Source organism: Balaenoptera borealis (genome assembly GCF_965194805.1).
Source record: "Balaenoptera borealis genome assembly, chromosome: 2".
Taxonomy (NCBI): Eukaryota; Metazoa; Chordata; class Mammalia; order Artiodactyla; family Balaenopteridae; genus Balaenoptera; species Balaenoptera borealis.
The window spans coordinates 64,252,814-64,279,218 of NC_138867.1; the positions used below are offsets into that span (position 1 = coordinate 64,252,814).

Below are 26,405 nucleotides of genomic sequence, written 5' to 3' on the forward strand. Positions count from 1 at the left end.
AGGACTCACATTGAGAGTTAAGTAGACAGGCTATTTGACAGAGGCTTGCAATTGTCTCTAACATTTATTCTCCCCTTCCCCACAAAGCAATGGAAACCAAATGTTTATTTAGACACATAACCACTAAGAACAAAGAGTTTCCAATAGTTGGCAGCTTCTAGTTCCAGATGGTAGCTAAAACTATCACTAAATTCTGGTCAATGAAATGCAAATGAAAGTGTCAAATGAAAGTGTCATGGTCACATGAACCATTTTAAGGAGACAACTGGCATATGCCCTTTGTCCCTTCTTTGTCCCTTCCTCCATTCTGCTGTCTGGAATGCAGACATGATGGCTGGTGCTCTAGCTGCCATCTTGGAGTGAGAACAAAGAAGTCACATCCTAGGAATGACAAAGCAATGATCCAGAAGGCGACTGGATTCCTGAAGTCTTCATGGATAAGAGCCACCATTCAGCCCTGGACTGCCAAAATGAAAGAGAAATAAACGTCTATCTTGTTTAAGCATTATTATTTTGGTTTCTAACATTTGCAGTCAAATCTAATACTAATTGATTAATTATTTATATTTAATTGTTTAATACTGTTAATAAATTCACATGTTAAATATATATCTGGTGTCAGGAAAATGTATACTTGATTCAGTCATCAACAACTAGTTCTTAAATACCTACTTTGTGCTAGGGCTTGAGGTACTGTGGGGGAAACAAAGAAGAATAAAACTCAGATGAAACAAGGAGGGAGCACTGAAATAGTACAGTTAGTTCTCACCCATTCAACAAAAATCTGTTAAGCACCAAGTATGGTCAAGAGGCTTTTGTCAATTTTTTTTCTGCATCTATTGAGATGATGATGTATTTTTGTCCTTCATTCTATTCATGCAATATTGCATTGATTGATTTTTAGATGTTAAACTAACCCTGCATAGCCAGGATAAATTCCACTTGGTTATGCTAAAAAAATCCTTATTATATGTTGCTGAATTCAGTTTGCTAGTATTTTGTTGAGGACTTTTGCATCAATATTCATAAGAGATACAGGTCTTTCTTTTCTTGTGATGTCTTTGTCTAGTTTTGGTATCACAGCAATACATTCTAGCCTCACAGAATAAGTTGGGAAGTGTTCAATTCTCTTCTATTTTTGGAAGAGTTTGTGAAGAATTGTAGTAATTCTTCTTTAAATGTCTGGTAGAATTCACCAGCGAAACCATCTGGGCCCCAGCTTTTCTTTGTGGGAAGTTTTGGATTACTAATCCAATCTCTTGTTATAGGTTTAGTGCAAGAGACTTTTGGTTTTAATGGAATTTGTATTACTGTAGACTTCTAAACGTCACTTTGGTGTTTTATAATGGATATGTCCTTATGTAGTGACCCTAGATCTATTTGATTTGGCACCCGGCCCAGAGCCAGAGAATACTCTTCCCACATATTTCCATTGCCCAATGTCCTTGAGAAAAATCTGTGATGGTGAGAACTTCCAGCAGAGCATCTCAAGATTGACATATAAACAGATATAAGAATATCCTTCCTGGCAGTGGTGGCAGAATTTTAACGCAGACAATGCAATGCAACACCAATCTGCCACCACATTGGCATCACACAAAACTACTGAAAAGGGAGTGCCAGCAACCTGTCAAGACTCACAGGGGCTAACAACCCAGCTCCCAGAGCAACGCTATGAACCCTTAGGCGTCAGAGATACTACACTGGGGAGAAACACAAACCTCTGCTTCCCTGAACAGCTCCACCTTGTACCCTTAGGTAGCATATGTACAGAGGAGTCAGAGAGCCTGGGTTCAAATCTCCTCCAGCTCTTTCTAGCTGGATGGGCTCGGGCTCACTATGTAAACTATCTAAGCTGCAATTTCCTGTTTGGTAATAATCTATACCTTCTATTATTATTGTGAAGAGTAAATGAGATTATACATGTAAATGGCTTTGCATAATACCTAGTACATTAAGTATGTGCTGTAGTGTTAGGTAGTGCAGTATTAGTCATTGTTATTATTATTCAAATGGGATTATCACCCAGCAAAAAAACTAAATTCCCAAGTGGATCTTCTCAGCTAAATTTGGTTAGATCAATACCTGTCAGGGTAGTACAGCTATGAGTTAGGTGATATCTGTGTAGCAATATAACATGTACTTTTACCTTTGATTTTGTAAAAAAAAATGTCAGTAACACAGTCTTTCTATACACACATTTGTCACACCTGGTTATTGTCTTCTCTGCATTTCTCAAACAGAAGGTTTATTATAGAAACCTCCAGATCTGGGGGACACAGTAATAGAGAGGTATTGAAAATGTTTCCTCAGTTGTAATAGGTAGAAAGCTAATAAGATTTTTCATTACCTTTACTGTATTTAGCAAACATAATAGCCCATCTTATAATTTACCCAAATTCCAGCATTAATCATCTGATTTTGACATTCAAAATGTGTGCACAAAGTTTTTCTAATTAAGTTTCTAAAATAACATTTTCTGATCTTAATTAAAATCAACAAATGGTAAAAAAAAAAATGCCCTTAGGATAAATACCTTATTCATGTTGAGTAAAGGAAACATCTCTTGTATTTTTTCAGGTTCAATAATATACTGTTCCGTTGCATGCCAGCCAGTCCGAGTCATTTGATATTTAAATTCATCTACCCTTACAGGAGTTGTAGCAATTCTGATACTACCTGGCTGATGGAATCCCACCACCTGTGACAATAATGCCAGTAAAAACTCATAAATAAATCATTATTTGGCACTCAAACATGGTTCTTCTCCAGCACAATGAAAATGAAGGTGTGTAAAAAAAGAGATTCACTATGCAGTGAAAGTGATAGCTATATACCATATTTACATCATATGAAAAGATGTTCATTTTGCAAATATTTACTAAGTGTCTCCTCTGTGCCAGGCACTATGCTAAGCCCCAGAGATGCTGTTGTGAACAAGAGATGAAGATCCTGCCTGGATGGAGCTGACAGTCTATAGGTGAAGATGGACAGCTAAATGCATAATTACAACATGAGATAGTGCTCATGTACAGAGTGGAAGAAAATTATGTGAAAAAAAGAAAGACAAAGGATTTGAAGAGGGAACATGAAGAATCGGAATGTTGCAGTGAGGAGATTAAGTGTGAATTGAAATAAACATTCATCTGGCATTTATTGAAGTCCTTTAGTTGGCCAAGCACTCAACAAGGCCCTGGGTGACAGTGATCAAAGATGCAGTCATTATCTTCAGGTTGCTTGGAATCTGTAGGGAAGACCAATCAGTAAAGCAACAATCACAATTGAGAGGGATTCGTATTATAAGAGGTATGTGCACACATGTTCTTAGAACCAAGAGATATGCCCTCAGCTCCGCCTGACTGCTGGGTGAACAAAGTCAAGGATGTCTTCTCAAAGGAGACGCCCCCCGGGAAAGGGTGGAAGGTGAATGCTGAAATGGGGACCAGAGGGAATGCTGTCTCAGGCAGACAGCCCAGCTCATTCTAGAACTGTAGGTAATTAAGAATAGCTGAAGCATCTGAGCATAGCAAAGAGTGGCAAGAGAAAACCTTGGAAAGGCAGGCAGGGCTTAGCTAATGAAGGCCCTTCTTCTTCTTTGGCTTTTGTCCTGTAGACTGTGGGGAGCCATGTGATGGTTTTAGGCAAGGGAAATAGCATGAAAATTTTAAGTAGACTTCAGTCTTAGTCTGTGGATACTCTGCCTGCCACTTTACTTTGAAAGTACTAATACAAATGAGAAGAGATAAAAATAAAAGTGAGGGGCTTTTACTGAAGTACTTTTCAAAGGCATGTGACAATCTGGCATGTGCAGTTGTCAGATCCTTTGCAATCCAGTGCAGAAAGGCTGTGATATCTTAGTTTCTAGATATAGCAGCTGACTAAAGATATTTTTGAAAGCTGCTTTTTATTCTTTTCTCATTTAAAAAATCAGGAGCAGATAATTACATGGGTAATACACTTAAAGAAATTAAATTGATTGAAAAGCAAGCTCTAGAGGTTCTCATCTTAAACTCTCATCAGAATCTTCTACCACATTTCACATGCCATGGCTGTCACTACACACAGCGATACATGATGATATCAAAATCCTTCAGTAATCTTATGTATCTCTAAGAAACTGACCTAAAAGACAATTTCAAGCTAAATGTATTTACCTGTCCGGTTTCTTCTTCCAGTTTCTCATAAAGTTTGATGCTATCATAATGTATTTTCTTTAAGTTTATTCCAGGATGAAAGTAAGTTGTTAAACCTGCCTTAAAAGTGGGGAGGAAAGGAAATACCGAAAAAAATTAACATTCTCAAAATGCTGATAGTTTATCTGTTAGGAAGTAATTTACTACTGGCAAGAAATTGACAAGCACCAGCCAGTCCTCTGGGATGAGAACACATCAGCACCAGTTTGAATGCACACTGCATAAGGCTCGTGACAGTTATAAGAACCCACTTGAACCACATAAATAATGTGAGAGCCAGCCAACAAACATATATAGTAAGTCCCTAAAAGTTATTAGGGAAAGGATTGTTTGCAGATTCAGAAATGGGATGACTTAGATGGAATCACTTAGGTTAGGAATGTACGCTATTAGGAAGAATATGGGGGGACGGCATACAATGTGGATTCAAACCAACAAAGCATGTGCTCCCTTAAGGAGAAGGAATATGAACAAGCAAGCAAAAAGTTTTCCTTGTCCCGATCCCCACCATTCCCTTGAATCGAGCGGCCCTCCTATTCTCTTTCTTGGAATTTCCAAAATTGAAGAAGTGGAAGATTCCTAGGAATCAGAGCCTGTTGAGTGGTGAACAGACCTTTGTCATAGCTTAACCAGTTGATGAATGAGCACATAGATTATACCCCACAAACATTTCCTGAATAAATATTGAATCATCACTTTCAGGAAAATATCTAAATATTACCTGCCAAACCCATTTTATCAACACTGGCGGATGCAATATAGTATCCAGACAAAGAATTCTAAGCAATGATATGAAGCAGGTTCTCTCAGTTAAGTGTCTGGGGCCCCATTCAGCAGCTAATTTATCCTGGAAAGCTCATCCGAATACAATCTATTTAAAATAAAGTCTGTTTGGGAGTATTTATAAAGTTCTTCGTGTTGGGCATTTGGTTCTCCTGATATCACTTATATGCAGAATCTAAAAAAAGTGATACAAATGAACTTATTTACAGCACAGACACAGACTCACAGACATAGAAAACAAACTAATGGTTACCAAAGGGGAAAGAGCCGGGGGAGGGATAAATTGGGAGTTTGGGATTAACAGAGACATACTACTATATATAAAATATTGATAGATAAACAGTGAGGACCTACTATGTAGCACAGGTCTTGTAATGTCTTGTAATAACCTATAATAGAAAAGAATCTGAAAAAGAATATATATGTATAACTGAATCGCTTTATTGTACACCTGAAACTAACACAACTTTGTAAATCAACTGCACTTCAATTAAAAAAAAAAAAAACCCCGCCATTAAAGTTCATCAGTGATCCTTTATGGACCAGAATCCTCCGTACCTATCAAGTACGTGTTCAAGCATTTGGCTATTTTTCTGAGAAAAATGTTGGCCCAACGTCATAGGTCCCCTCATAGCACAGCCCCATAATGAGGCAACTGTGGGTCAGGCTCCCTAACTTTCAGCCAAATATCACATCCTTCTTTACATGCTTGGTATCTAGTGTGATATGAAGTTTTCTAGTTCAATAATAGAGAACCTCTGGCCTTCAGGTATCTTCTAGAGAACTCAATTTTGTTTTCAATATATCTCGTGTCAGTTGAGAAAATGGATATTCACAAGCCTGGGCCTAGGGTTCTGTTCACCAGTCACTCCTCAAGATCCTCTAAGTTTAACCTAGGTTAAGCCAGACCACCCGAAAATGAAATATCTACACTACATCAATCTTCTTCCCCACCCTGGAAAGCTGTTTTCATAGAATGAGTTAATGATCTCTCTTCTGAAAGAGTCACATCGGTTTGTTTTGTAAAGCTCTTACTCAAAACATTTAGCTCAATATCCTTTTTTTAGGGAACAGATTCTTCTAGGAATTTCTGGTCAAGGAAAAATTGGTCTTTCTTCCTGAAATGCTATAACTATTTCTACTGAACAATTCATACAACCCTAGTTTCCTTGCTGCCAGGACAGTCAGAAGCAAATTCTGAGCTCAATTTTTTGTCAGGTATAAAATCACACATATATATATATAATTTTTGTATTCCTTATATTTTTAATCAACCGGTTTTTGTCTTTTAATCTGTGTTAAAAATTTGGGGTCATGGGGCTTCCCTGGTGGTGCAGTGGTTGAGAGTCTGCCTGCCAATGCAGGGGACATGGGTTCAAGCCCTGGTCTGGGAAGATCCCACATGCCGCGGAGCAACTGGGCCCGTGAGCCACAATTACTGAGCCTGCGCGTCTGGAGCCTGTGCTCTGCAACAAGAGAGGCCGCGATAGTGAGAGGCCCGCGCACCGCGATGAAGAGTGGCCCCCACTTGCTGCAACTAGAGAAAGCCCTCGCACAGAAACGAAGACCCAACACAGCCATAAATAAATAAATAAATAAAATTTTAAAAATTAAAAAAAAAAAAGTTGGGGTCAACCGTATCTGTGCTTTTGTTGTGAGTTATTTGAATGTAATGTCCTGCACGGTATTTATTGTTAATTTGTGTGCCAGTCCTGCGGCATGGGGTGGAAGAACGGTACAATGCTTTTCCTTTCTGGGCTTCAGCAAGGATATTTTAAGTGGGAAGTTTGAAGAAGAAGAAAAACACTGTTCTTATCCTTCAAGATTTTATAGTCTGATTGGGGTCATGAAACTTTCATACATGAAACAATGAAATCAAGAGCATATGATTAAGTGCCAGAGCACAGAGAGAAAGACACAAGAACTAAGGGAACTAAGAGAAGAGAAGATGCTGGAAGAATCACAGAAGGCTTCATGGAGGACAGGCAGGGGCTTACTTTTGATTTGAAGAAAGAAAATGATTACAGTCGGTGGAGAAGATAAAAGAGGGAAGATGAAACACAGACAAGAATAATCATTAAGACAACAAGGTCCTATTGTATAGCACGGGGAACTATATTCAATATCCTGTGATAAACCATAATGGAAAAGAATATTAAAAAGAATATAATATGTATAACTGAATCACTTTGCTGTACAGCAGAAATTACCACAATGTTGTAAATCAACTATACTTCAATTTAAAAAAAAGAATAATCATTAAGAACTATAACCCTTTGAATAAAATAAGAATTTACAAATTCTTGTTGATATAAATAAATAAATAAGTAGGGAGAGTGGAAAGCTCTTCCTTCTAGCAGACTAACAATAAGTATGAAAGGAATGATGCAGTTAGAAAAATCATCCATGGATGCTAAAGTTAGTGATATTCTCTCTCTCTTTAATAATCCTTCCCGCTCTGTCATGAGCCTCCACAGCCTCAAAAAGCCCAATGACTGACCTCAAGCCTTCCCATATCCCAGTGCTTCTATGCACTTGCACCCAATAAAAACATTTGAGCATACCCACTAAAATATGTGTATTTCTTTACTCCCACATGACATATAAATATGTATTACTATATTAGCAGAGATCATAAAACACACAAAAACAACTGGAAATGAATTAAATATCGTAAATAATTCTTGCTTTATTGATTGTGCAGAAAGGTTTTTGAATTTTAAAAATTTATTGTGTAGAAAAGCTTTTGAATATTAAGCTTATTAATATTTTAGCAAGGGCTATGTAATATTTTATATTACTAAAATATATATGTTGGGTTAATGTTGGTAAAACAGCGATTTGAAGGTCTAATTTCTTGGTGTGTTTTCTTTTGCGATGGTTTGAATGGCTGTGATAGCTGAAGAAGCTGTCAATGATACAAAGATGTAAGTGGGAGAAGTGCCCCCTCTTGGCTGTACTCTCTGTATCTTGATGCCACTTCTTCCATTCCCATCACCACCTACCAAAAGGTTTTTACTGAAATTTGACTATTAATGTTTCACGTTCTCTTGTCCATCAGCTGTCATAAGTTAATTGGGAGGTATTGCATTTTACATTTTAAAAAATGGGTACAAACCCACTGAAACTCCTCATTTGGGAAAACGTTAAATGGGTTTAAACTTAACTTTAAATTTATCTCTTGCATGTATGAGAGTTTTTTCTAGGCGATACATATCATTTTGGCCAGAAAAATCTAATAATGATACAAACATTTCCAAACACCCCTTCTCAAAATGCTTTCTTTCCAACAGGACTATTTTCCAAAAATTATTTTTCACTTATTGCGAGCATCACCTTGACTTTGAAGGAATAAACTGCATCTATTGTTTTGTATGTATCTACTACATAGAATGACCGGCAGCCACTTCCATCACTACAAAGATCACCAAAGTGGGGACACTTGTCTTTCTGTAAAAGAAAAACTTTAAGTTTTACAACTCTTTTGATTATTGTTATGGGATAACCAACAAACCCCTGTGTAGTACAACACTCTCAAGGTCATTCCCTCTCCCTTTCATCACAAATAATATTATTTAAAGCCTTGTTTCTATAAAATCGATCATAACATTGATATCCTATAGCATGTGATCTGCAATATGTCATGACAGACTGAAGACAAAAGAAAGAATGAGGACACTCCCATTGTACAGCACCAACCTCTCCCTTAGGCAGCATTGGTATCATACACAATATGTCACCCACATCAAAGGTGAGGGCTATTTATAAAGATTAGTAAAGCTTAATGTCTTTCTTATATTTTTAGATAAAAATAAATAGAAAGGTCCAACATTGTCTTCCTACACCCCAAATGGATAATCTTGCATCTTTAGTCCTCAGCCCTCCAAAACATCCACTTTGGCACCATTCCCAGGGGCAGCCTTTCCTGGGGACCCCATATGCCAAAACTGCTTCTTGCTCCATTCTCTCCCCTTTCCTTCCATCCTACAAGAAACGTTCTATATTAGCAGTAGTATTGGGTGCTGACAAAGCAGTCTTGTTAAAATCCAGCAAAACCTCAAGACTATTGGATTTGTGATTCCATTTTGAATATTCACATTGCAAGCTGTGCCCTCCTCCCCAGCGCATCTTATTCCTGCATGTTCCAGAAATGTTTAGCCTTGAGCACATGTTATTCTTCAGTGAGACTGCCTTTATTTTTGTAGTCTGCCCCTTCAGCTGGCCCCCCAAAACGTCCACATTCTCATATCTGCTCCAAAATTTCTCTGTGTTAAAAAATGAATGGATAAAGAAAATGTGGCGTATATATATATATATATAATGGAATATTCCTCAGCCATAAAAAAGAAGGAAATTCTGTCATTTGCAACAACATGGATGGAACTTGACAGCATTATGCTAAATAAAACAAGACAAAGAACTATAAATACCAAATACCATATGATCTCATTTACATGCGGAATCTAAAAACAAACAAACAAACAAAACAATGGAATTCAGAGATACAGAGAACAGATTGATGGTTGCTAGAGGCAGGGGTGGAGAGGGGGTGAAATGGGGGGAGGGGGTCAAAAGGCACAAACTTCCAGTTATAAGATAAAGAAGTCCTGGGGATGGAACATACGGCATGGTGACTACAGTTAACAATACTGTATTGTATATTTGAAAGTCGCTAAGAGAGTACATCTTAAAAGTTCTCATCACAAGAAAAAATTTTGTAACTACGTGTGGTAATGGATGTTAACCAGACTTGTGATCATTTTGCAATATATACAAATATCAAATCATTATGCTCTACACCTGAAACTATTATGTCGATTATATCTCAAAAAAATTCTAATCTGTGGCATTTCTTCAGGATGCTCTTTGGTGGGAAACCCCCTTGTTTGCAAGAAATCCTCTTATCAGCTTCCTAGGGCAATCCAGTTTTCTTTTCCTTTATTTGTAGGGGCCCAAATAACCTGGTTTCTGATGCCTGAGTCCATCTTGAGCTCACACTGCATGAATCTCATTTTGTGAACCAGAGCCTACTACTTTGTTTACAAAGCAGAAAAATGCCTTTTCCACTCATTCTGGTATCTCTCTGCTTAAGGGGAAATTATTTTGCACAGTTGACTTTTAAGAAGAAGCCATCATCTTAAAAACTTTGCCCACTTTTCTTAAAAGATCTTAGGCTAAGGATATGTTGCTTTATTGTTATTATTATTATTCATGGTATGTTTAAGAAGTAATATTCAGGGATTCTAGTTATTCTAGTTATTCTAGTAACTAAAATGCAGGTTACGTCAAGTCAATCCACTCTAAATGAACAAAAAACTTATTAAAATATTAAAGTGTACACCCTCCTTAACAATCTGGAAGTGTTAAAAGGGTGTAAGCCCTCCCTCTCAGGATATTCCCACTTGCAAAAATTTCCCTCTGCTCACATGCTCTTACCTGGACAGCCTCATGGCCCCCTTGCTCCCTCACTTCTGCCCGGTCTCTGCTCAAGTGTCACCTTTTCGAAGTAGCCTCCAGGCTCCTCCACCCCCATCATTCTTCATCCCTTTACCCCGCTCGACTCTGCTGGCGCTGATTACTCTAGAGCATCATTTGCGTTTTTTCCATCTGCCCCATCAGAATGTGGCTCCACGAGGGCAGGGGCTTTGTTTTGCGCACTGCTGTGTCCTCACCTCCTAGAACAGTGCTGGCCTGACACAATATAGGCTCTTCATAAATATTTGTTGAAAGACTGACCGAATGTCCACTAAAAAGAAGTCATAGGAGAGCTGTGGGAGAAACGCAGGCTATCTATTCCATGATAAAAGGAAATCTGCATAGAAAGTCTAGTTCAGGGAGGGGAGAAGAGCCAGAAGGGTCAGTGGCTTCCTGGACCCCTCTCTCCAGGTAGCAGGAAGCAAGCTGAGGGAGAACTGGTGACACAAGAGACAAATGTGCCTACTCAGAAAAGACACTCAGGGAGGACCAGGTAGCTGGGCCTCCCACCCAGACTGAGGGGTGAGGGGGCTGGCAGGAGAAGAAAGAAGGAAGAGGAGTAGGGCTTGATGCCGTTTTTCTAGAAGTCTCCAACCAATTGGTGGGTGTGGTCTGACTATGTGACCACAGGAACTCTGGGGTGAACCGGGCTTAAGTCTGGGCATCAATCTCCCTGAAACTCAGCTGGAGGCAGGAGATCCAACTCTATCCCTTACCGTGAGCAGGTTCTGGGTGTCAGAAGGCCCCTAAAAGCAGGGTTCCCTCTCGTCTCAGTAGGGGAAAGCTAATGATGGAAAGGGGTGTTGAGCAGAAGCTAATACTGCCCAACTTTTTTTTAAACTGAAGTATAGTTGATTTACAACGTTATGTTAGCTTCTGGTATACAGCAAAATGATTCTGTTATACATATATATATTCTTTTTCATATTCTTTTCCATTATGGTTTATTACAGGATACTGAATATAGTTCCCTGTGCTATACTGTAGGACCCTGTTGTTTATCTCAACTCTTCCTCCAAACAAAAATGGCACCTGCAGTCATAAAATCTTCCTCTCCCATCTTAGCTGACTTCAGAAATAATTGGTTTGGCAGTATGAAAGCAGTGTCAATCACCTCATTTACCTGAGCAGCTTTCAATGTAAGCCCAATTATTATACAGCACTGGAACAATTATGCATACCATTAAATAGGCGAGATTGACTTGGTCGTGTGTTTCATTTAACACAACATGAAAGCTGTGTTGTATGTTCTCAGCCCTCATAGTTAAGCCATCATGAAGCCAAGCTGTTGCCTCACAGCACTAGCTTAAAATCATAAATCAATAAACATAAAAGGATCACTAAAGCCAGGTGAGGGGATGTCGGTAAAGGTCTCAGGCCTGTATTCAGGATCACCGAGCCACTATCCTTCGGTACAAAAGCTAACATTTACTAACCACTTACCATAATAACTTTACACATATTAATTCAATCTTCATCACAACCCTATTAGGTATGTAATTTAATATTCCCATTTTACACATCGGGAACTAGAAACTTAAGTAAGTTGCCAGAAGTCACATAAGTAGAAAATGACAGAGTCAGGATTTGAATCCAGAGTCATAGGTTCAAGATTATCTTCTCATGATTATCAACATCATAAATGTCGATCACCCCCTTAAAGTATACCAACTAAACTGCAATTGCACCTTCCAACGCTATAGAAAGGGAACTCACTCTAAAGAGCTCTCAGTGGGGAGCTGTGAATGGTAAAAAAAAATCAATTGCACAAGTGACAATTCAGTGCATATGACAGTGTTGAGATGGTTTTCTTACTGCGTGCCAGGTAGATCCAGCAGTGAGCTCCGATTTCTCCAGGAGGACCACATCTTTCATGCCTGCTTTGGCCAAGTGATAAGCCAGACTCACACCAACACAGCCACCTCCAATTATCACTGTTTCTGCTCTGTCTTTCCATCTTGTTTCTGCACGTAAGGGTGGGTTTTCTTCTCTGGAAGACATTTTTTTTTAATAGTAGCTTTACTAGGCTATAATAGTTATAGTTTTTTTTTGGTTTTTTTTCTGACTAGTGTGATTCTCCTTACTTATTCTTCCAGTACTTAACATCTAGTGCCTGTGAGAGTTACACGTGCTGACAATCATTTGGGAGCCTCAACCTGACTTAGGCAACCTGGTTGGGGGAGGGAGGAGGAGGCATTTGAACCCCATTCCCCTAATTCTGACCCACTGTAGATACTTAATAGAGCTAAAGAATTGAACAGATGACTTCTTTTTCTCCAAGAAATCTAGAGAATAATTTTTCTCAGTCTACTTTAAAAACACACTGATAAACATTTTATTCCATAAAAAAAAACCCATAATCATCATGAAGTCCATTATCTATAAATCTTGGATCACCTCCTCCCTCCAGTGTTTTCCAGGCTGAAGAGAGCCAGATGGAGTACAATGCTCTTCCTCGCTCAACGTCCTCTCACCGTGTACCTGCTCCTCTAATTATAAAGATTGCTCAGTGGCTTGATATATTGATTTGCATGTCTGTCTTCCTAGCTAGATCATGAGCTTCTCCAAGACGCATTGTAAAAAGCAAGGTGTAAGTAAGTCAAAGAAGACCATATATACACCTGCGTTTGCCTCCCCATAGACCATCTCTGGATAGATACAGAAGGCACTACTAACAGTTGACTGGGGAAGGGAATGGGGGTAGGAGAGTCTTTGCACGAGGAACCCTTTGATATTCTCAGTTTGAACGGTTGTGCATGGAAAAGAACACACATAATTCGAGAAGAAAGCCGAATGCCCACTTCTCGGGGTCGGAAGCACCCCTAACCCGAAGACCGCCTCAGCCCTGCGCTCGCACGCCGCAGCTGCCCAGCCGCGGGCCACCGTGCAGACCCGGCCCCACTCACCCTTCGCGGCCGCAGACGGAGCGTGGGCGGCCGAGCGAGCCCCGCAGCGGGAAGCCCCGCAGCCGCAGCGCGCCCGAGCGGAACATGGCGAGGTCGAGGCCATAGGGCGAGGGCGCGGGCACCTACTCCCAAGCCAGCAGACAGCCGGGGCGGCGGGGCCGGCGGGAGGCGGTGGGACCCTCCCCCCGGCGAGGGGCGGGCTTCTGGCTCCGTGCGCTGCCCGCCACTCAGCGCCCGCCACAGCCGCCGCGCCATGGCACTGGCCGGAAGCCCCCGAGCCAAGAAGGTGAGTTTCGGGGAACCCGGGAGGTACTCACTCAGCCCTCCTGGCCGCGGGGCTTCACCTCAGCCCCTAATCAAGCTCTGCGGTCTGGGCGGGGCACCTGGACGGCTCTGAGCCTCGGTGTACCCGCTCGCGAATCGCCTGGACGCCCGTACTGCCTAGGTGTCAGGATGAGATAACAATATTGGGTAGCATTTATGGCGCCTTGACTCGCTGCCCTGCACTGCGCGAGCGCTTCATGCAAATTATCTCCTCTTCACGTTTATCCCCATTTTACAGGTGAGGAAACTGAGGCTCAGAGTCCGTCAGCTAGCTCAGGGTCACCGATCTAGTCCAGGTGGAGCAGGGGTTTGAAGTCTAGCCTTCGGACTCAGGCCGCGCTCACATTTTCTGCCCTCCGCCCGCCCGCACCTACAGCTCTTCGACTCAATGGCCCCAGTGCTCGTGCCCCTCGTGTGTTTGGGAAGGGCCGTTGCCCGGTCTCCCAAGCCTCGGACTGGCCTGAAACCGGTCCCGGGATACCCCTAGACCCGCGGCGGGGATGGAGGGTGGGGTGCGCGGAGCCGGGGGTGGGGTCTCCGCCTCATCTCACGCCGCAGTCTGGGTCTCCCGGCTCCCCTTTCCCGATCTGCTCGCCAGCTGTCGCCCTGTCCCCCCATTTTTACGCTGGATGTGTGTGTGGTGGGGAGAAGGGGTGACAAAACAAAATTAGGAAAAGGGCATGAACTTGGACGCGGGACATCTCCAAACTCCTCGAGGCAACCCACCTGTGCTCCCTAATTCAGAAGAGAGGGTGGGGAAGGAACGGGGGATGTGCACCACCGTTTTATTTAGTAATACTAAAAAGATAGGAACAACCAAGATGCCCTGCAATAGTGGGCTCCGTAAATAAAGTGCATCCACTTAATAAGTTATTAGGCAGCCAATTAAAAAGCTAAGTATGGGAACAGGCAAAGTGCTTTGCAATGTTAAGTTACAAAAGGAGATATATCACAGACTGATCCCAGCTACATAAAAATATTTATACACACACTGTAAGGAAGGACACAATAATGGTAGTAGTTACATAAGATGTGGAATATAGGTTTAAAAAACTTAACAAAAAAACATATTTTGGATATGTTTTTCTGATTATAAAGGTAAAATATGGGCATTGAAGCAAATGAGCATGATAAAAAGAAAAAGAAGTAAAGAACATTGTGCTGACTTCTTTCTCTGAACTTTCTCTAATACTATGTTCACTTTTACAGTTCATTTTTTTTAAAGGTTTTTTAAAAATATGCTGTCCCTGTTCTATTTTTCCTGGCCTCTGCTCTTTGCAACACCAAGATTATCATATGAGAATCCATGTTAATGTGTACCTGGGAGTTAAAATGTTAGTGGGGCAGAGCTAACCTCACCTCTCTGCTCAGCTAACAGGTGCATTTTAAGAATTCGTTTAACTGCTACAGAGGACACCTCCAATTGCTTCTTTAATCCAAAAGAGCAGTCCTGGTGGCAATTTCAGGCAGATGGACCTCTGGCAGCTTCCTGCCCTAGGGTGATGTTGGTCTACTTCTCTGTGTATGAATAGAGGTCCCTTGAAGCCAGATCTTAAATCCAAGAGGTCTAGATACTGTTATCTGCAAAAAGAGGACATAAATGCCTCTCAGAGATCACCATCAGATCCAAGGTAGAGTCACTGCCACACTGAAAGGGAGGATGGAATGAAAATATAAATATACTGCAAATAATTTACAGTGTTCTTTATTTTACACAGTCCTGTCATTCTAGAGCTGGCTTTAGATCATACAGGTGTAGCAGTTAACTGAGGTGGTAAGTCTATCAGTGAAGGAGGGGCTAAAAGATGCTCTGAATTCAAATATTGATATTTTAGTTATTTTGCTAATGGCTGTTTAGAAAACTGGCAAAATTTAAAATGTTGGACAAACATCCAGATAACAGATCAAAATGCCTTACCTTTACTTGGTATCATGAAGGCAACAGTCAAAATTTGCACTGTCATTTTCTTAAAATCCTAGCTAATTTTCTGTTAAAGAGTATCATCTTTTTCCTCCTTGTCAGGACCAAGCTTATAGCATATGTGAGGTTTGTGCCATTTTCAAAACAGTCCTGTCCATCTGCTAACTCTTGGCACATTTTATTAAGGGCCTACTCTTTGTTAGGTGCTGTATGAGGTGGTAGAGATAGAGCCTCAAGCATCTTACAGCCAAACAGAGGTGACAGGAAAGTAACCAGGTACTGCAGCACAGGTGATGGATGTAGGAATAGAGGATGTATGAACTTAAGCAGGAGACAAAGGAGGATGTAATCACGAATAAGAGTAGGTCAGGCAAAGCTTTGCTCTGGCAGCAATGGGAGATAGTTTAGAGTGGGCTGGAGTGAATTGGAGACCATTTCAATAGCCCAGCGGCAGTGAGGATGGGGGGGACATATGTGAGATGTGTTGAATAGATATGCTTGGTGTAACCTTATGACAGATTAGAGGTGGGAGGTAAGAGACTAACCTGTAACACCCAAATTGTGTGTTAATGTTTATCCCCTATAGAATTGTTTGATGCGTAGTATTAAATCTGATGAAGTTAACCTGGTTAACTTCATTGAAATGTGTTAGATTTTCAAGATGCAATTTTAGAAAGATGACGATACCTCTGATTCTCTCTTCTATGTCCCTCTGCAACATTTATTTATTACACTGTGCTGTGATAATCTGTTGACCTAATGGCTTTCCCCAAGGTAGCCAGACTTGGAGCTTCTTGAGGGCAGGGACCATGTCTTATTCCAGCGTTTACCCCTCTTGCCTAGAACTGGACCTGGCATGTGGGAAGGTCTGAATGAAAGCTGAAAGTTTAAGTCATTTTCATATTTTGAAAGTCCGAAATGAAAAGAGCAAATTTCATTTTATGGAGGGAGTAGGGAGAGAGGTGAGAACCGTAGACTACATTAACATTTCTTCTACATTCAGCTAAAATTCATCCTTAGATATAAAGCATGGAAAAATAACCAGAGTCAGGAGCTCTCTCTGTCAAAATAGTGTTTATGGTTAACAGAGCTGGGCTCCACTCCACTTCCCTCCACAGGAAAATGGAGATGTGGTGGAGATGGTGGCCTGGTGCTTAGCCTCAGGGCAACCGCTTCTAATGTACCTTCCTGGGCTGCAGATGTGACTGGTTAGAAGGGGCAGCGGGGGCCTTTCTTCCCCCATTCATGCACTGCTCTGTGTCCAGCTGTAGGCAGGGCTGAGAGGACCTGGCTGGTATTTTCAACAAAAGGCTGTATCTTCAACTAATGCAGTCTATACAAGAGGGATAGGGATCCCCATGGGGGTGTTTGCAGTTTTTATAAATCGCAGGGAAGTTCTCTCTGAAAAAATGACACTTGACCAAAGACCTGAAGAAAATCAGAGGGCGAGCCGTTCAGGTATCTGGGGAAGCACTTTGTAGACAATGGAAACCATAGCCTTGGATAACTGCTCTAGATGCCTCCTTGTATTCAGATTATGGGTGGGCTGACTAGAAAGGTGGTAAATAGAGACTAGGTTAGGAATTTAGAAGGTCTGATGTCTGCTTTTTCACTTACTGAGCTCTATGATCTTGAGCAACTCACTTAGCCTCTCTGAACCTCAGTTTCCTCATTTATAAAGTGGGAATAAAAACTATCCGCCTTGGGGCTTCCCTGGTGGCGCAGTGGTTGAGAATCTGCCTGCCAATGCAGGGGACACCGGTTCGAGCCCTGGTCTGGGAAGATCCCACATGCCGCGGAGCAACTGGGCCCGTGAGGCACAACCACTGAGCCTGCGCGTCTGGAGCCTGTGCTCCGCAACAAGAGAGGCCGCGACAGTGAGAGGCCCACGCACCGCAATGAGGAGTGGCCCCCGCTCGCCGCAATTAGAGAAAGCCCTCGCACAGAAACGAAGACCCAACACAGCCAAAAATAATAAATAAATAAATAAATAAATAAAATTAAAAAAAAAAAAAACTATCCGCCTTGCCTAGCTCCCAAAGTTGTTAAGAGTGCCAAATGATAACGTGTCTGTGAACATGCTGGAAAGTGTAGGGTATAATTATAAAACAATAGGATTATGTCCAGTGGTTCACACACAAAAGAGTTTTATTTTCTCACCTAAAGAGAGGTCACCTAACGGACGGTCACCGTCCACGGCCTCTGCAGCTACTCCAAGATGTCATTAAGACACCAGGCTGCGGTTGTCAGCCTGCGTGTGGCTTTCAGTGGCATGGCTGCAAGATGATGGCTATACCTCCAGGGCTTAAGTTGACATTCCAGACAGGACAGAGAAAAAGTGACAAGAGGGAAGGGAGTGGGCATCTGTATCAGGAAAGCAAAACTTTTCTGGAAATCTTCAGCAGACTTTCACTTATTTCCCATTGGCCACCGCTGTGTCACATGGCCACCCCACCCCCTCAGCAAAGGAGCCTGAGGATTTTTTTTTTTTTTTTAAGCTGGGGACATTGTCTCCCCAAACAAAATATATTAGCAAAGAAGAGGAGAAAAAAATGCACATTAGGTGACTAGCAGTGTCTACCACAAACATCTTGAAAAACCAAAATAACCATTATGGAATCAGCACTTTAACTACAATTTGACTCAGATTAAATTGTATTTGAGAAAAAATAGTCACAGAACTTTGCACAAAACAAGTACCTGGACTGTCCAATAATAGAGTATTCTCAATTTTTCTGAAATACTATTAGGCACGGATGATTTCAACAGAACTGGAGCTGTGAGAGCATTGTACCACCTTTCCTAAAATTAGAAACTGCTTTAAGGAAAAAAAAAAAGAGGGGTCTTAGGTGATTTTTCTTTCTCTTCTTCAGGGCATTTTGGAACGTCTGGATAGTGGGGAGGTTGTGATCGGAGACGGCAGCTTTCTCATAACTCTGGAGAAGAGGGGCTACGTGAAGGCCGGGCTCTGGACTTCAGAAGCCGTAGTAGAACATCCAAATGCAGGTCGGTGCCAGCATCACCCCTGAGTGTTTATCTGGGTGACATTTTGCTTAAATCTGACTGAGAGAAGATAAATAAAAGCGAGCATTTTCTTTTTTTTTAAAATAAATTTATTTATTTATTTTATTTTATTTATTTATTTATTTATTTTTGTCTGCACTGGGTTTTCGTTGCTGCATGCGGGCTTTCTCTAGTTGCGGCGAGCGGGGGCTACTCTTTGTTGTGGTGCTCGGGCTTCTCATTGCGGTGGCTTCTCTTGTTGCAGAGCACGGGCTCTAGGCATGCGGGTTTCAGTAGTTGTGGCATGCAGGCTCAGTAGTTGTGGCTCATGGGCTTTGTTGCTCCGTGGCATATGGGATCTTCCCAGACCAGGAATTGAACCCATGACCCCTGCATTAGCAGATGGAGTCTTAATCACTGCACCACCAGGGAAGTTCCGTGAGCATTTTCTAAGGACTGTTTCACTTGCCAAAACTGCCAAGATGTGGAGACAGTGGCAGTACATGAGCTGAAGAAAGGGCTTCTCTCTCCTTCCCCCCCTCCTCTACACACAAACACACACACACACACACACACACACACACACACTTGCATCTTCATATTCAGGGAGTACTAAAATATACATACCAATATTTGTTCCATGAATATTTACCTTGTGTATATTCAAGAGTTTCCTTAACATAGTAAAACTGTTATTGCTTCAGATTCATCCTTCTGGCTAATTTGCATACGATATTAAAACAGTACATTTGGTAGGGACGATTAATGGTAACCACCAGCATAACAGAATATAGACAGTAGGCAGCCAAGTTCTGTTGGGCGGAGGGGAGGGACAAAGAAATAAACACAGTTATACCTCATCTTCCTGGCTGAAAAAAAAAGAATTGGAGGTAGAAACTGTGATAGGATTGGTTAGTAACATCAAGTTGGAACTTTATTTCTATGTTTGCTCTTTTTCGTATTTGCTGTTCTAAATGAAAGTGGGAAATAAAGCCAAAGAAGATACGGGTGAAACGGGATACAAGCTGGGAATGGAACTTTTGATTCACTCTGATTTTATTCATATATACACAGTGTATCACACAAACATGGGGTCATGTCTAGGTCCTTCTACTGACCAGCTGAGTGACCTTGGACAAGTCATTTGACCTCTGAGGATCAGTTTCTTCATCTGTCACATGGGGGCATGACATGGGCTGGTGGTGAGGACTTGTGAATTAACCCACATGAAATGCCCATATAAGTACCCACTGGCCATGATTACTGTTTCATCAGACATCCAGAGTTATACGGTAGGACACAGTTTTGTCTTTCTGGTGTTAGCAGGAAGATTTCATCTGACCCAAGAAGAACTCATTCTTAATTTTAGAAAATCTTCTTTGCTCAACCAGGAAGAAAGTGTTGAAATAGCAAGGATAAAGACTGAGGTGGGGAGGAGATGAAGAGAGAGAGAGGAAGGAGTTTCTGATGGGCCAAGGAAAGCTCCTTGACTGCGTCTCCCCAGCTGCTTGCTATTGAATACACTTGATGGGGGCGCCACCCATATGCATTCTGCCCACTGTGAGAATTCCCTCATCCTACTTTGAGGGCTCCCCAGTGCTGACTGTAAGTAGACGAGCTACATCCTTCATGACACTGGCAAATGAATAAACCCTCTCTAGACCAAGAGACCAAGGGACAGTTGGCCAACTGGGCCTTAGTGTCTGCATGTGACTGCACCAGGCCATGGGGCCCACTGGCAGGTCAACACGAGGCTACTCTAAACAGCCCCCATTTGGTATGGACTCTGCCTTGTCCCTAAATTCTGCTGACCTGAATCTGAATTTCTTTATAAGTACCAGGTTTGAAATTGTGTATGATTGAAAGAGATGTGAGTGGATGAGCTGCCGCTGAAAATGATAGCTTCTGTGATTTTTACTTTTTTAATTTCAATGGAAAAAACAACTCCTTTGTAGTTCATCAGCTTCACATGGAATTCTTGAGAGCGGGATCAAATGTCATGCAGACTTTCACCTTTTCTGCCAGTGAGGACAAAATGGAAAGTCAGGTAAATGATAATGGGGCAGGTGGGAGCGGGGAGGGGTGGGGAGAGGGATCATCTTTAATAAAAATAACCTCTTGATGGGAATCCATGGAATTGACCTGATGTGTTACTACACTTTATTACAAACTCCTCCACATAAAATATCTATCCAGTAATTAATCATGATGTAAACATATATGTACTAAATAAATAAGCATTTTCTGTCTCTTTATCTAGTGGAGGGGGTAGGACTGGGAGAAAATATGCCATTAGAAGGGCATGGCCATCCTTCTGTGATATGTTTTTGTAGGGAAAGAACACTTTATAGATGCTCTTGTTACCTTCTCATTTCACATTCTTCTTTCCTGACTTGTCCATGTGGAGACAGGGTGGTCCTAGGGAACACAGCACTGGCCTAGGAATGAAGAGAATTGGGTTTTATACCCAACTTTGCCACCTATTGGTTGTGTGACTTTGTGTTAGACACTTAACGACATGGAGCACTGGTTTTCTCTACCAAATGGAGGTAACTGATGCTTACATGCATAGGGTTGTTGAGAAAAGTGGGTGAGGATGTGGAAGTATTGTGAGATATCCTGCAAATATAAAGTATTAATACTTGTAAACGATAATGCCCATTTATTCATTCAACCAACCAACATTTATTGAGTACCTGTTATAGTCCATTCTCTATGCTAGATACAAAGATGATACAAAGGCATAGACACTATTCTGAAGTGGCTCACAGTCAAGTATGGGAGACAAACAAACGAGCATTTACTAAAATCCAGTGTGGTAAGTACAATATGGAAATACAAGCTCCCTGGGAGTAGAGGAGATGATACCCAACTCTGCTGGTCTTCTCGAATTGCAGTTTAAACCAGTGACTTGTGCTCATGCTACTTGCTCATTGCCCCCTTTGATATCTGTTATATCTCACCTTTAAAATGCCAAGCTCACCATGTGTACTCTTGCTGTCTAACCTCAGTGGGAAGCTGTAAACACCGCTGCCTGTGACCTTGCCAGAGAAGTAGCCAACAAAGGTGATGCTTTGGTAGCAGGGGGGATCTGCCAGACATCGTTGTACAAACACCACAAGGATGAAGCTAGAATTAAAAAACTTTTTCGGCTACAGCTAGAGGTTTTTGCCAGGAAAAATGTGGACTTCCTGATTGCAGAGGTAAGCCTAGCATTAAAGGACAGGGCTGGAAGGAGCTGTGGAGTGGGGGATAGAGGCTGTCGGGGAGTAAAGCCTAGAGGGTAGGCGGCTGCTCAGGCCTCACCATTAACACTAAGTGCCAAGTAGTAGTTTCCTTGCCCTCCTCCATCCCTGCCTTGCTCACTCCCATCTTTCTGCTTTCACTAAAGCTATAACATCTGAGCGATATTTTGAAGTTAGAATCAATAAGCATTGTCACTGACTGGATATGAAGGCCCGGAATATCCTCTTTCTCCCATCTCCCTATTTCCCATCATGATTGCTAGCATCTAGAGTCAAGACCTCAACCCAGCTCTTCACCCCCAACAAGGACAATAGCCTCCCAACTGCTAGTTCCCCAATTGCCCTACCGAACTTACTGAAAACCTTGCTATGTCAACCTTCCCAAGGCTTAGGGCTACCCAAGCCTGGCTAACCCACCTGGAAAAAATCATCTACAGAAATGAACACAAACTCTGCCCTATATGTTCTCCAGATGGATGAGAACACGAGTTTGTTTTTTACGAACCTCTCTTTTGACTTTCTCTGCCATTGCTCACACACTGCTTCTGCAGAATCTAAGTCAAAAAGGAAGAAACAGGGAGATTTCTGCTAGCTTTTCTCCACTTACTTAAATTAAGTTCAGCTGTTCAATTGTGGCACTTATGGGGTTTCCTGGGAAGCACCCCTGCAAATGGCCTGGGTTTACCAGACAAGGTGTCCTGTCTATCATTGGCAAAGACACTCAGTAGCTACCCCTCCCTTCTCTGTGCCTCGATGTTCTCATCTGGGGAAATAATCATATTTCCCTTCTTACTTTAGGAGCACTTTAGAATATCTAACTAGAAGTGAATATAAAAATATTTTGAATTGTAAAGCATGATAAACAATTATTCTGCAGAGATCACCCAAGTTCCATAAAAAATGAGTCCAAAATTTATTAGCAAAACTTTTGTTCCTTCAAAAGTATGATTTTAAATACTCAGTTACTTTAAAACCTTTTTTTGTATGATATCTGAATGAAAACCTATATGTTATTGTTAAAGGAATTAAAATATTTACTCATAAAAGTATTCTTTAGTCAGGCCAATAGAGACACATTTCTTAGCACATTTTATCACATATATTTGGTAATTTTTATAACTGTTTTTGCAACATTTGCGGTCTACCACTCAAAATCTGCTTTATATTTGGACAAATAGAAGAACATGAAATTTCTCTTAGTATTTTGAACATGCTGAAGAAGCTGTGTGGGCTGTGGAGGTCTTAAAAGAAGCCAGAAAACCCGTGGCAGCCACCATGTGCATAGGCCCAGAGGGAGACATGCATGGTGTAACACCTGGAGAATGTGCTGTGAAGCTGGTGAAGGCAGGTAATGTGGACCCATGATGTGATAAGCAGTTCAGTTATTGTTTATGAAATGTTTCTTAACATTGGGAGAGCAGTTCGGAAATAAAAACATTAATTGGAATCCATCTCTTTATCTGTAAAACTTAGGAGGTAGAGGGGGACAGCTAATTTCTAAGACACCTTCCAACTATTAAAAAAGAAAATAAAGATCTTTGTGTCTGTTTTTGTGCCAGTACCATACTGTTTTGATGACTGTAGCTTTGTGGTATAGTCTGAAGTCAGGGAGCATGATTCCTCCAGCTCTGTTCCTCTTTCTCAAGATTATTTTGGCTATTCAGGGTCTTTTGTGTTTCCATACAAATTTTAAAATTATTTGTTCTAGTTCTCTGAAAAATGCCATTGGTAATTTGGTAGGGATTGCACTGAATCTATAGATTGCCTTGGGTAGTATGGTCATTTAAAAATATTGATTCTTCCAATCCAAGAACAGTGTATATCTTTCCATCTGTTTATGTTGTCTTCAATTTCTTTCATCAGTGTCTTATAGGTCTTTTGCCTCCTTAGGTGGGTTTATTCCTAGGTATTTTATTCTTTTTGATGCAATGGTAAATGTGATTGTTTCCTTAATTTCTTTTTCTGATGTTTTGTTGTTAGTGTATAGAAATGAAGTCAGACAGAGAAAGACAAATATCATATCACTTATATGTGGAATCTAATAAAATGATACAAATGAACTTATTTACCAAACAGAAATAGACTCACAGACACAGAAAACAAACTTATGGTTCCCAAAGGGAAACAGGGAGGAGGGGGGGGAGGGAAAAATTAGGAGTTTGGGATTAACAGATACACACTCCTATATATAAAATAGATAAACAACAAGGACCTACTGTATAGCATAGGGAACTATATTCAATATCTTGTAATAACCTATAATGAAAAAGAATCTGAAAAAGTATATATGTATAACTGAATCACTTGACTGTACATCTGAAACTAACACAACATTGTAAATCAACTATACTTCAATTTTAAAAAATAAACAAGTAAATAAATTGTGAAACAAGTAAATAAATGTATTTCTTTGCATAGGGGCTTCAATCGTTGGTGTGAACTGCCGATTTGGGCCCTGGACCAGCCTGAAGACAATGAGACTCATGAAGGAAGGCCTATGGGCTGCAGGACTGAAAGCACACTTGATGGTGCAGCCCCTGGGGTTCCACATGCCCGACTGTGGCAAAGGAGGGTTTGTGGATCTCCCCGAATATCCCTTCGGTAAGCTCAGGCATATATTAGAGACCCTGTGGTTTCTTGTTGTGACAAAACGGAAATGGCTATAATGAACAACTACAGTACAGACTTACAATACGAGACTGTATAAGACAAAGACATTCAGTGTTAACCAAAAATTAGCTATCTGAGGAATTCATACTCTAAAATTTATAGTTTCTTCGTTGAAAAAAGAAAATACCCCTTGAGCATCGATTGTTTGAAAATAGAGATGGTAACAGAAGTACCATAACTATTGTATTACAGCACTGGAGCCCAGAGTTGCAACCAGATGGGATATTCAAAAATATGCCAGAGAGGCCTACAACCTGGGGATCAGGTACATAGGCGGGTGCTGTGGATTTGAGCCCTACCACATCAGGGCAATTGCAGAGGAGCTGGCCCCGGAAAGGGGATTTTTGCCTCTGTCTTCTGACAAACATGGCAGCTGGGGAAGTGGTCTCAACACGCACACCAAACCCTGGATTAGAGCCAGGTGGGAATTTTTTAATTAACTTACTATTTTCCTCTAATCTCATTTTATTTATTGTTAGCATTATGCATGCACATGGTAATACAAATTCAAAAGTATAGAAATATACAAAATGAAAGGTAAAAGCCGCCCATTTCTGACACCTATCCCATTCCAGGGGTAACCTGTTTGCCATTTATGTTTTGAAGTCTTATTTCTCTATTTCTTGTTTTATCAATTTTAAGTGGTAATTACCCTTTATGAAAGCTGAGGGATTTAAATCACATAATCTTCCCCCTTGCCCTGATCTCCTTTTCACAAATTTGACTTATTACATTTTTGCTTGTTCTGTTGGCGATCTTTACAAGTTTGAATTTCATATTTAACTACTTGTTTTTTAATCCATCAATTAAAAAAGAGAGTGGTATCTCTTGATTCCACTCTCTGTAAAATAAGAATTGCCTTCCTCCATTTCCCTCTACTTTTTCTCCCTCATCTACCTCTTGGTTTCTTTAAGGTATACAATTACTTTTTTTTTTTTTTAATTTTTATTTATTTATGGCTGTGTTGGGTCTTCGTTTCTGTGCGAGGGCCCTCTCCAGCCGCGGCAAGCGGGGGCCACTCCTCATCGCGGTGCACGGGCCTCTCACTATCACAGCCTCTCCCGTTGAGGAGCACAAGCTCCAGACGCACAGGCCCAGCAATTGTGGCTCACGGGCCCAGCCGCTCCGCGGCATGTGGGATCCTCCCAGACCAGGGCTCGAACCCGTGTCCCCTGCATTGGCAGGCAGACTCCCAACCACCGTGCCACCAGAGAAGCCCTAAGGTATACAATTACTTTTACATCATCAAGGTTTATAACCAAACACAGTATAAGCAAACACAGTGACAATTCAGTAATTAAGTGTTCAATTCCATGTGAAATCAAGACTTGGAACATGTTTCAAACTTTTTTCCAGCAGGAGATTTCAATATGCAGGAAACCAGGGAAGGCCAGTCTGATCTTTCTCTTTCTCTGTCTTATGCTTCCAACCCTCCCTTCCCATATTGCTAATCATGGTTTCTGACCTCTTCAGATTCAAAGAGAGAGGAGAGCGGATGGAAAAGGGAGTAAACTTGTATTGCTTAATTGACACCCTATTAGGAAGACCACATTCTCTGGGCCTGGCACATCCTCATGAGTGTATTTATAGTTCTTCAGAGGCTGCCACTGGGAACTTTTGTCTATATTTCTCATGCCACAGGCATTGCATTTTTCTCTGAAAAATTTTCTCTGCTTCGCCCTCAGATCCGAACTTTCTCAGCAGGTCACTATAGATACACACTATTTTGGGGAGTCTCATTTTCCTTCCTGGTGTTTCTCTTGAGCCTGATTTTAAATATGCCCAGGCTGGCTCCCTCTCTCCTAATAGGCTCAAAACTGGCTAGAAGACTTTTCATCCTTCCTTTAAGGAGACAAACTGAGAGTGTGGTCTGATCCCAATTTAA

The 26,405-nt window shown here is 41.2% G+C and overlaps 2 protein-coding genes across 3 annotated transcripts in view; one reads left to right on the forward strand and one right to left on the reverse strand.

Annotated features, from left to right (window-relative positions):
* The window catches only part of DMGDH (dimethylglycine dehydrogenase), a 60,433-nt gene extending 46,947 nt beyond the window's left edge, over positions 1-13,486 (reverse strand). For both annotated transcript variants that reach the window (XM_082376206.1, XM_082376205.1), the window contains exons 1-4: positions 13,358-13,486; positions 12,267-12,441; positions 4,155-4,253; positions 2,537-2,701 (exon numbers count right to left, since the gene is read on the reverse strand). In XM_082376206.1, the coding sequence (XP_082232332.1) occupies positions 2,537-2,701; positions 4,155-4,253; positions 12,267-12,441; positions 13,358-13,443 (525 nt within the window). In that variant the 5' untranslated portion in view covers positions 13,444-13,486. The remainder of the gene's footprint in view (positions 1-2,536; positions 2,702-4,154; positions 4,254-12,266; positions 12,442-13,357) is intronic.
* A 37-nt stretch (positions 13,487-13,523) lies between these two features.
* Positions 13,524-26,405, forward strand: part of BHMT2 (betaine--homocysteine S-methyltransferase 2) — a 35,214-nt gene continuing 22,332 nt past the window's right edge. Inside the window, exons 1-7 of the mRNA XM_082378357.1 lie at positions 13,524-13,643; positions 18,476-18,608; positions 20,561-20,652; positions 21,617-21,808; positions 23,051-23,198; positions 24,269-24,451; positions 24,713-24,941. Of these exons, the coding sequence (XP_082234483.1) occupies positions 13,611-13,643; positions 18,476-18,608; positions 20,561-20,652; positions 21,617-21,808; positions 23,051-23,198; positions 24,269-24,451; positions 24,713-24,941 (1,010 nt within the window). The 5' untranslated portion in view covers positions 13,524-13,610. The remainder of the gene's footprint in view (positions 13,644-18,475; positions 18,609-20,560; positions 20,653-21,616; positions 21,809-23,050; positions 23,199-24,268; positions 24,452-24,712; positions 24,942-26,405) is intronic.